The sequence below is a fragment of the Mesocricetus auratus genome, unplaced genomic scaffold (assembly GCF_017639785.1).
Source record: "Mesocricetus auratus isolate SY011 unplaced genomic scaffold, BCM_Maur_2.0 Super-Scaffold_100006, whole genome shotgun sequence".
Classification (NCBI taxonomy): Eukaryota; Metazoa; Chordata; class Mammalia; order Rodentia; family Cricetidae; genus Mesocricetus; species Mesocricetus auratus.
The window spans coordinates 67,834,958-67,847,147 of NW_024429190.1; the positions used below are offsets into that span (position 1 = coordinate 67,834,958).

At 39.5% G+C, this 12,190-nt stretch overlaps 1 protein-coding gene across 1 annotated transcript; it reads left to right on the forward strand.

Annotated features, from left to right (window-relative positions):
* Positions 1-2,471: 2,471 nt before the first annotated feature.
* LOC101834882 (C-X-C motif chemokine 2) lies at positions 2,472-4,579 on the forward strand. The gene is made up of 4 exons (XM_040747388.1): positions 2,472-2,714; positions 2,802-2,925; positions 3,041-3,124; positions 3,871-4,579. The coding sequence occupies exons 1-4, from the start codon at positions 2,633-2,635 to the stop codon at positions 3,884-3,886; spliced, it is 306 nt and encodes a 101-aa protein (XP_040603322.1). The 5' UTR covers positions 2,472-2,632; the 3' UTR covers positions 3,887-4,579.
* Positions 4,580-12,190: the final 7,611 nt, after the last annotated feature.

The following is a 12,190-nucleotide window of genomic DNA, read 5'->3' on the forward strand; positions in this document are numbered from 1 at the left end:
GAAGACTGAGGGCATGTAGAGAGGAAGACCACTGGTCTCCTGTTTTGTAAGCAACTGTTGTTTTAATACACAGCTACTGGTATATATTTAGCAATTACTTTCTGAAAATTTTTTGTGCTTTGACAACTACTGTAGGAGCCTTGTGCTTGATTCTCTCTGGGTGTTCATTTATGTAGTATATCAGATTGCAGCTGGAATCCTTACAGCAGATATTTTCTATTTTCTGACATCATCGCAAAGAGACAAATGGGCTGAACAGCATCCTGCTAATACTGAAGGCAAATATTTCAGTTATTAAAACCAGAAAAAGTGCTCAAATTAGGTTGACAGAGTCTGTGAGCTTTATCTAGGAAAATAAACACCAAATGAAATGCCTGGGACTAAAATGCTTTCTTAAAACTCCACATTCCACTGGCTTTAATTGTATTCACTCTTACCATGAGTAAGATGAAAAAAATTTAAAAAAAAACAGAGACTACACCAATCTATCAGTTTTTAGCATTAAGAGAGTTAGCTTTGAGCCATGAGATATAAACATTAAGAAACAAAAACCTCCTTAGTCTTATGAATCACTTATCTCAGGACACAAATAATTCTTTATAATGTTTTCTAATAATTGAGATGACCGTATTTACTTTCATTCACAGTTTGTAGTTTTAATTACTAAAACTAACTACGTTAGATAATAAGCTTATCCTAAATTCTTTCTTCTTGGGGAAGAGTCTCACTATGCAAACCTGGGTGGTCTGGGACTCACAGAAATCCAACTACCTCTGTCTCCCAGGTGCCGGGATTAAATTATTCCTGCCCTAAATTATTTCCTAAGAGGAAGATCAATAATGAAAAATTGTGTTTTCAAAAATTCTTTTTTTCTTTGTATATAAGGATTTTATTCCTAGGTGAGTCTTGTTTTAGTAATATGGAGGCTAAAGCAATTTTTGTTTTTACTTACAATTTTAGCATTTAATATACATTGCTGTTTCATACAAATGCTAGCATTCATTCATCTTAACATTTTGAGGTAGGTACCACCACCCGTGTGCGTTTTGGAGACATGAAACTACAGCATCAACAGCAGGTAGGGTTTCATGTCCCTGTAACTAGTGGCACAAGAGTTTCTCTGACAGCTCTGGTTATCCAGCTGTCTCTCCATGCTCTCTACACACCCCTCTGCAAGAGATCCACAAGGCTCTCAGAGAGCTGTTCCCGGACCCACACCCAAACCTTCTAAAACTCAGTGAGATAACCAGCTAGTGAATGACAAAGGCTAGAGCTGAGAGTTTACAACAGCTTACCACCACCTCCAGTGAAAGCAAGATAGGATTCTCTGGAGGAGAAATCAAATCACTGGAACAAGAAAGCCCTAAAATGTGGGGAAGAAACGGGGGCTGCCGAGATGGCTCCATGCTTAAAAGCACTGGCTGTTCTTCTGGAGGATCTGGGTTCAATTCCCAGCACCCACATGGCAGCTCACACCTGTTTGTACTGTAACTCCAGCACCAGGGCTTCTGACGCCCCCCGCACAGGCATATATACAGGCAAAACACCAATGAACATAAAATAAAAATAACTTTAAAAAGAAACTATAGGGGGAAAAAAAGGGATTTGTGTCCGTAAAGCAAGCAAGCAAACAACAAAAGAGAATGAGATTGTAATCTGACACTTAGATATTTCACAGGTGCAGTATTTTTGCTACATGAATGTGAGAAGGACTCTCCTCCCCTATGTGTCAGCACTGACTTTGGTGACTTCCCTGTCTACCTGGAAGCCCTCACAGCAGCAGTAGCTCTTCAATGCTGCTTCAAGAGACCACCAGGTCTTTATTTCCTGAATTCATGAAAATCTCTTACAACGGGATGTGGTGCTCACGGGTACACTCGAGCCTCGGAAGTTCCAGAATTTCACAGAGGAAGTTTCACAGAGATTACAACACTCCGTCCTAGGTTAAACATGATTTAAGCTTTTGACACATCTTTTTCCCCAACCCCTGTGGAAGGATATGACACAAAATGTGATTTATTCGTGCTTGTTACACATCAGGAACAAACTACTCTTTATGTACAGCCCGAGATGACTATATTTCGACAGTGTACTCAAGCAGATGTAAATAAATCTTCATTTATTCTAGAAGTACCGATAAGTATGCAACAAACAGAGAAACAACCTTCTACCTCCACCCCACACACCTTACTTAATTCCTCCAGTCCTAAGTTTCCCCAAACTATTGTGTCTCCACCGATGACATCACTCCTCTGAGAAGTCACTGGGTGACCACTGTCCTCTAGCCGGTGGTCACTCCAGCGCAAAGGTCACTTCCTTCCTCTTGAGGGTTTGAGGAAGGACATCCCAGGGTCCCCCAGTGAAGGGCAGGGCACTAGGATGAGGCAGGCAGCACGCGCTCGCGCGCGCGCGCGCGTGTCCCCAGCCAACTCAGCTCAGGGGCGGGGCACTGTCCTTCGTCCTGATGCGGAGACCCTGAGCTCCGGGAATTTCCCCAGCGCGGGGGCTCGGGCTTTTCCAGCCACCATGCATAAAAGAGGTGGACCGGGCCCCAGAACCCCAGATCGCACCTCAGTGCCTCCAGCCGGCTCCTGCACTCTAGACTCTAGCTACACTTCTTCTGATCAGCGCCATGGCTCCAGCCACCCGTTCACTCCTCCGTGCCTCTCTGCTGGTGCTGCTGCTGTTGCTGGCCACCAGCCACCAGGCTACAGGTGGGACCCGCGGCTGCCTTCCCCCGGAGGAGCCTCAGGTGGACGCTACCGCCCACAGCCCTGCTGACCCAGTGTCTTTTCCCACAGGGGCAGTTGTGGCCACTGAGCTGCGCTGTCAGTGCCTGAAGACTGTATCCAGGATTGATTTCAAGACCATCCAGAGCTTGAAGGTGACGCCCCCAGGACCCCACTGCACCCAGACAGAAGTCATGTGAGTGTCTTTCCGGGCACCTCTGTCACTGCCAGAGTCTCCCAGACCCTCCTGCTGCCCCATGCTCACCCGGTGGGACCTTGTACCTTATAAAGATCCCCCTTTCTCTCTGCAGTGCCATTCTCAAGGATGGTCAAGAAGTTTGTCTCGATCCTGAAGCCCCCTTGGTTCGGAGGATCATCCAAAAGATACTGAACAAGTGAGTCGTGAGTTGTGCTTACACTTAACTGGAGTCTTGGTCAGAGTACTGGTGTGTGAGTCCTGAACATTCTATCAAGGGAAAATCAGTGTTAACCACAGACAGAAACCGGATTATTACTTTCATAGTTGACTTTGCCTTGTGATCATCAATTCACTCGGATGGCAGAAAGATATGACTTGCTTCTTCCATCTACACACTCAAAAGCCCTACTCAAATGGAGAGTCGCTATGTGTGTCCCCAAGAACACAACAGAATTGACTAGCCTTAAGTCTATTAAGATACAGTACTTATCCCTGCCCTTCCCATGTCTTTGGGCTGTAAAGTGTAACTCCTGGTTTGGGTCCAGATGCACCCCTGAGGCTTCTTGAGGAAGAACAGAGGTTTAGCAGTGGAGCCACTTGAAATTCAAGTGCAGGCTCTCCCTCTTTTCCTGTCTGAATTAAACAGACAATAACGGGTGCTAGTCATGTTTATTCTACAGCTTAAGGGAAGCCGAATCTTTACCTTTTTATTCTTCATATCATTTGGACTGCTAAAACTAGTGCAATTGGAAGCCCCAACTTTACTATCATAATTTTAAAGCATCCAGAATGTTGATTGCTAGATAGTGCATCCATGCCGTAGGTAACAAGTCCCTGGTGGGAGGCTACAGAATAAAACAAGGTCCAGATGAAGGTGAAAGAAGAGAGCTCTGTAGTCAGTCTTTCCAATACCTACTAACAGCACGTATTTTCTCATTACAGAGGCAATGCTAACTAACCTGGAAAGAATTGGAGTGTGGGTTGTTGTACTTCAAGGAGAAGAATCAAAGAGAAAAGAAACAAACAGCACTCTGGAAGCCTGGATTGTTCCTGATATGTTTTTACTGTCTGAAAGTTTAACTATTTATTTATCTATTTATTTATTTATTTTCCAATTCTCAGATATTGTTATGCTTATTGTGATATTTAAAGAGATAAGTGTGTTTGGCAATTCACTGTAATATATTAAAAAGGTCATTTTAATATGCTAAATCAAGGTTATTTTAGTTATATAGTTGGAAGGTGATGAACTTTGAGATCAATTCATTCATTACTTTCTAAGGGCGTGAGCCAAGCACCAGCTGAATCATGCCTCTAGTATGATACAGACGGGGGACAAAGTGGCAGGGAGAGGAAGGGGAGGAGGGAGGCACAGACATATGCAGTCAGATCAAGTTTTGTAAGTACTGAGTAGAATAGAACGGCTGTTATTTATTTTTCAGTGTTTTCACACTACGTGGACAGCACTTGTTGTCTTTTTAATAACTGTAATGTTGTGAATATCCCTTGGACATTTTATGTCTTCTTTGTAAGGCACAGTGCCTTGGCCAGCAATTATTTGGTCATGCTTTCTTATGTCTTGAAGTAGGAACATTTATTTATTTGTGTACTTTTACAAATAAAAAGAAAATAAAATTTTAAATTAAAACAATTCCATGCTTAGGTTTGTTTTATACATCTCAATCTTCTGTTCCTCCATTGTACCCAAGGCTTCAGGAATGCATAACAAACCATTGCTCCTACTGGGACAGTTACTAGCTGAACCCTAACCCCAACCCTAACCCTAACCCTAACCCTAACCCTAGCCTTAACCCTAACCCTAACCCTAACCCTAACCCTAACCCTCTATGTGTGAGCTATCAGAACAATGGAATCCAGAATAAATCTCAGGAGCTATATTCTATTTTCATGTACTTAAACTGAATTACTAAAAATGAATTATGAGTTCCAATTCTGCTTTGTCCTGTTAAATGACTCAGTTATGCCATATTAACATACTTTGTCTGCATCAACAAAACAAGTGCTTTATATGAAAAATTAATACATTTATGATCATCATGCTACTTAATAGTCTCAAAAATCAAAGCATCTAATTTACCTAACAAGAAGAAATTCTACTGAGTTATCAAAAGAGATGAATTTAGTCTGGTACAAGTGTTCTGACCTGAGTCTGAATTTCCTGCCCACACATAAAAGTTGGACATAGTGTTGACTTCTGCCCTCCATATGCACTCACACACATGTGTGTACACAGCCCCACAAAACAAACATACATACTATATACACATACTTGCATACATTCACATAAAACACACACAGAACGCACATAGTACACACATACACACACACACACATACAGACACACACTTCATTATTACAGTATCTTTTAAATTGACTGCAAATATCATTGGAGCCTATAAAATTGCATAGTTCCTCCTCCAGACAAGGTCATGACTTTATTAAGAGTTTTATTGCATCTTATACTTCCTTTCTCTCCTGAACAAAACAAACTGGAAAAGCATCTACTTCCTTATTGGGTGATGTCTAGTATCTTTTTCCTTCCCTTTTCAATAAAGAAGTGCAAGACAATAAATCACTCTAGAGAATGTGGTGCCTTCATCCATCAGAACTGCCCACAGAGTTTGCAAATATTCTCTGTTGTCTGCCTTGACACAGTTCGTCCTTTTACTTGGTCTATTGAAATACTTATAAAAGACAAAGCCTAGCTGGAGAGAGTTCTTGTTCCCTTTGTTTTGAGAAATGGTCCCCTGGATACCCAGATTGGCCCCAACTCTTGATCCTACTATCTCAGCTTCCCAAAGGCTGGGCTTACAGGTTTGAGTTACCATACCCAGAAATGGTTTTTGGCTTTCAGTGTAACAGAAACTGCAAGATTCTAATGGAGGGCATTCAGATTAGTTCCCACTCACAAAAATCTATGTAAGTGTGAAAAACTTTAATTACTTAGAAAACCTGACGGCAAAGATCTGGACTTCTCTTACTAGGAGTGGTGGTGGTAATATTCCCACATGTCAATCTAGACTGTTTGGTAACTGCAATTATTATACTCAACTGAGGTCTCATGTCTAACTATCATATTTATAAAGTCTTGCTGAACTGAAGCCGTTTTGTTCTTGCTGTGTTTGAGACAGAGTCTCTCTATAGAGGACTGTCTGGCCCTCAGAGGTCTACCTGCCTCTGCCTGAAGCGGTTGTTTTATACTTACATAGGTTGTTATCATGATGATACTAAAAACCTCAGATATGCCCTACAGCATTCCATAGTTTTCCTTCACTAAATGTATACTGATTACCATATTAGGAAATAACTAGACTTCTGTGAATTCTCCATGGTGATTTCTCACAGTGATGAGCTATTAGATCAATACTGAGGCCTGTTACCTTGATTTTAAATATTCATTTGTATCAGGCAATATGGGTGTCATTAGCTTCACTAAGAGTTTTGCTACCCTTATCTCACAAAGTCCATACTTGTGAGAGTGAGTTGTAGTGTCAGTATACAGAAGCATCTTTTGTTTTTCTTTTTCTACCAAGTTTATTGAAAATGTCCTGTTGACAGTTGAAAGTTCTTACTGTAGCTGCAATGAAAGAAAAGACGAGGAAACACCAGGCTATAACAAGACTGCTGGTAGTGTTTTCTGAACAGGAATACTTGTAAACTTCACCTGGATAGGAATAGGGGAGTCTATAGAAAAATGGAGAAAAGTGTCTGATAGGGGAACATTAGCAAGGTGTGAGTTAGGATGCACAGATTTAGTCTGAAGGTGACTGACCGTCCCTAATGCATTAGTTATCTTATTATTTATATTCATAAAAACCTAACAAAAGCAACTTGGATTTTATTCTGCCTTTCAGTTCAAGGGGGCAATGTCATGGCAGCAGGAGCTTCAGGTAGCAGCTCATATATTATCCACAGCCAGGCGTCAGAGAGTGGTTAATAGTGCTAGTCCACTCACCTGCTCCTTTCCCCAACCCCTTTTGTTACTGTGTTCCCGCCCGGTTCCACAGCAGCCTCAGAGCCCTCCAATAACACAGGAGACACTATATTAATTATAATGCTGTTGTTCAATGTCTAGGCTTCTTATTGGCTAGCTCTGACTTAATTTCTAACCCATTTCTATCAATGTAAGTATTTCTGTGTGTTCTTATCTTATTGGAGAAACTGTTCAGGCCTCTTACTCCATTGCGGTCTATATCCTGTCTTCCTCTGGCTATATTTCTCAGAATCTTCCTCCTATCCTAGACACACTTATTGTGCCATCCTATTGGCCATAGTGTTTTATTCATCAACCAATAAGATAAGCATATACAAAAGATCATTCTCCATCACCTCCTCTTTTTTCCTAAATAAAAAGAAGGGTTTCCACTATAACATAGCAAAATTATATACATATATGTTTATGTATATATATATATTTATCAAGTAAGAACTATAGTTAACAATATTTAGTTCATTAACATTTAGCAAGATTTAAAGAAAATATTCCATCATCTATCCAATCTTTGTGAGTCTAAAGTCTTATATGTAACTTATCTTTAATACTAACTAAGGAAAACTATAACCATAACTATCTGTCTTCAACTCCATCAAAGACCATAGAAGAATAGTATATAAACTCTAGAAATGACAGAGAACTCCCTTCCTGGTCAGTCACCCGAAGTTCTTCTGTAATGTTTCATCTTTGGAGCATAGACCATAGTGTGTCTGGCAGACTCCTCAGTAAATAAGGAAACTTTAAACTGTCTGCCTGTATTGGCAGTTTGTCAGTCACTTTTCTCTGTGTCCTATAGGATGTCTGGCATACTCTTTTGTGAAGTAGGAACCCTGTAGCAATGTCCATCTAGTTTCAGCAGTCACTTTCCTGTGGTTCCTGCATGTCCATTTTATAAAACATGAAGTCAAACAGTCCAGACAAGAGCACTTTCTTGCCCAAATGACTAGTCTTGTCATATTGGAAGTGAACTCCATAATGAGTTTCTTGATGTCCATTTTCCCTTCTGACACAGTTGGTGTTGCCAGGAGCAGTTGTGTCTCACTGTCAAGAAAAATCCTAAACCATTTTAAATGGCATATTCAGTAGGTCTTTGAAAGGTTTGAAGAATGCCTGTCCAATTGAAATATATCTCTATATATCTAGAAAACATAACTAACCTAGCTAGCTATAAGTTTTGACTATTATAGGTAACTATCTATAATTTGTACTTAATTATACATTACATTTTAAAATGAGCTATACAAACATAATACCTAAACAAGAGGAGAAATATACATATCACAAAATTGAACGAATGAAAATCAATTCCAATGTGAAGTATTCATTTCTATACCATAACCCTCTTTTAGCTTTAGAAAGAGATTGGTTGTGATAATTAACCATTTATAACCAACCCCATTAAATGAAAACAAAAAATAAACTATATTTGGGAATTTGGGGGTAAAGACCATTCCCCATCACCCTTTAATATATTGTTCTTATGGAATGTTGCTGCCCACGCTGAGGGTGGGTTTCTCTGCTCCGTCAAGCCTTTCTGTAAAACACTCTCATAGATACAACAGGAAGCATGTTTCCATGGTAATTCTAATTTCCATTAAATTACATTTAATAAGCCCATGCATACAAAAAGCAATAAGGTTAGGTGGATAATTTTACAGATTATTTCTAAATCTGTCATGCATATGAACAGAGAATATGTGAAAGATACAGTATGTTTTGTCAGATTTTCTGTTTTGTTATTTTATTTATTTATATTTTCCTACTCATTTATTTCTGTGTTTGTTTCTGCGTGTGGGCATGGAGTGCATGCCGAGCTCAGAGGACAGCTTTCAGGAGTCAGTTTTCTCCTTCTATGTGCATCCCTGGGATCAAATTCAGGTCATCAGACTGGCTTTAAGTTCCTTTACCTGCTGAGCCATCTCAATACCCCATTTACAAACTCTGTAGTTGCATAATATTATGGATGAAATATAAAATACAGATTACAGGAAAATCTACTTTTACATTTATAACACTAAAGATTCCATAAAACATTTATGTTTATGAACGCATATTATTATATTCATGCACATACATAATATATATACTGTTCTCGAAATAATGACAACACACACAACCATACACATTCCCAGCACCAAGTTCCAGAACTTTACCAGGGTTCCCATTTCACTCTGTACCCTCCCAAGGCTCAGCCACCTCTCTCCCCTCTGTCACAATTCATTCACCTCAGCTCTCTCTTGAATTTAGTATTGTCTTATCATCTTATCATTGGATTTTCAAATGCTTCTCTAGTTTTATGTAAATTTAGACAAATGAGATGATAATTATGATAATGATTCCATCCAACACTCAAGGCTGACTCATTTTGCAGAACTTCACATCAACACTTACTTGATTCTCCAAGGGCTAGAAATTTGAGTTGCTTTTAATTTTCCTACTATAAATAGTGCAAAATTTGAAATCTCAGTACTAGTTTCCAGCTAGACATATTATAGATACCCAAGACTATACATAAATATAAAAATACAGAAATGGAATTACTGGCTATTAGGTGCTGATTATTAACTTATCTCCAAGTTTAGTAAGTCATAACAAAAAATATTTTCAAAATGGTTGCGATTTATTTGGCTAAAGGAATTCCATGAACGTTACTCGTCTGCCACCTGCTGGCCATTATCTGACTCAGCATTGTCAGACTGCTGGCCACGTGACTGCATAGTAGGAGTTAGTGGTCTCTGCTTAAGTTTTGCTTATTACAAATGGATTTTAGACATAGATATAGGGAGAACCAGCCTAAAATCCCATGGCCAGAGAGTCTGGGAAATAGAACCTTCATTCAGTGGCTGATGGAAGAAGAGGCAGACTTCCACGGCTAAGCACTGAGCTGAACTCAAGAAATCCAGTGACAGAGAGGGAGGACTGATGATCAAAGGCATTAAGACTGGGCTGGTTTAACCCCCAGAAACAGCTGACCTGACAAGGGGTAGCTCTTGAATCCCAGACTGATGCCTGGGAATCCAGATGGGACTGATCAAGACTCCCTGACTGGGGGTGTCAGTGAGGAGGCCTAGGTAATCTATTGAACCTTGGGCAGTAGATCAGTATTTATCCCAGGTATACAAATGGACTTTGGACTCCCATCCAACAATGAGAGATTCACTCTCAACCTGAACTCTTGGGGAAGATTCTAGGCCCTGCCCTGGATGAAATGACAGACTATGGACACCCCCATGGAGTGCCTTACCCTCCCTGGGGAAATGAGAGAATATTGGGGGGGTTGGTGGAAGGGCGCAGGAGGAGGGGAGGGAAACGGAGAGGGACCTGGAATTGACATGTGAAGAAACCTTGTTTCTAATTTAAATTTAAATTTAAAAATAAAAATATATATATATATATAAACAAATGCAGTTTGTAACAAGGATATGCCAATATGGTTTTACATCACTATGGAAACTTTGAGTACGACAATTTAGAATTAGATTATACCTAATTTATAGGGTAACTTGAAGAGAAATAGTTGGCAAATCTTTAACATAGCAAATCATCTTATAGTCTGCATATAGCCTGTGGGCATAGCAAGCACTACAGATAACAAGTACCAAGGATAACAACTGAGCATACAAGAAGTGTGGATAACAAGCAGGGTGAATAACTAGTACTTGGGATAAAAAGTTAAAAGTAATGCGGATGGCAAGAACTGTGGATAACAAGTACTGTCGTAACATGTAGTGGGTAACAAGTATTGGGGATAACAAGGAATCTAGACTACGATTGCAGAAAGCAAGAGCTGTGGATAACAAGTACTGTGGATAATAAGCAATGCAGATAACAAGTACTGTTATTAACATACACTAGGGATGGTAAGTGCTATGGATAACAAGAACTGAGGACCAACCAGTACTGTGGATAACAAGTAAGTTCATAACACGTACTGAGGATAACAAGAACTGTGGATAACAAGTACTGCGGATAATAAGTAATGTTCATAACACGTACTGAGGATAACAAGAACTGTGGATAACAAGTATTTGGGTTAAATAGTAATGCACATAACAAGAACTGTGGATAACAAGTACTTGGGTTAAAAAGTAATGCAGATAACAAGAACTGTGGATGTTGGACACAGCTTTTCACTGTTATACCTTGGTTTTGCTTCTATCTGATTGCAATTATGTCTTGCCTTTTCCTGTATAACTTAATATGCTTTTAAATTTATTTTACAGGAGCCCTTTGAATTAGAGAGACTTTCAATATATTAGGGTGGCTTTGAGTTTTTAAAGTGTTTGAACTTGTAAGGACTGTAGGAATTTTAAAAGTTGAAATGTTTTGTATTATCATGTTAACAAGACATTTTGGAGACAACAGGAAAGTCAGCATTGCACTGATCCAAACACACCACCAAGTAGACAACTATAGATCATGAACAGAACAGAAAGAATCTCAACAACACTCTTGCAAACAGAATTCAGTAGCTCACTCTAAAAAACAAGCAAAAACAAAAAATATGCATCATGATCAAGTTGGTGTCATCCTAGGGATACAAGGATGATTTGACATATTTAGATCAGTAGAATAATTCAGCCCATGAATAGAATGAAGGACAGAGGTCACAGGGGCATCTTCATAGAGGCAGAAGAGGCATGTGGCAAAATTCAACATCCCTTCCTGATGGAAGCGCTAAAGAAACTGGTTACAGAAAGATAATACCTCAATACAATGAAGGCTACTCACACAGACATGTGGCAAACAGCATTTTGAATGAGAAAAAACTGAACAAGACTCTCATCATCATTATTCTATATAACATCTCAATGTTTAGCTAGAGCAATAAGGCAAGAGGGATGAAACAAAAGGCATAAACACAGGGAAGGAAGATGTCAAGCTGTCCCGTGTGCAGATTATGTGTCCTGTACTTAGAAGACCAAGTCTCCACTAAGAGACTTATTCCTCACAATACTTTCAGCAAATCACTGGGACACAGAAATAAGTGGTCCTTTAAAAAAAAGCAACGACAAAAAAACTTTTTATAATTTTTATTTTAAAAAGAATTTCACTTGAGTTCTGTATTTACATCATTTCCATCCTCTTTAGTTATAATCACACACACATATGTATAAACACAGCCTGTGGAATCTATTTGGTGTTGCTTGTATGTGTATGTGCTTAGACCTGACTGCTTGGGCAGCAGCCTTTTAAAATGCACCAATAACAAACCTGTTGAAGGAGAAGCAGAACAATCCCACTTGC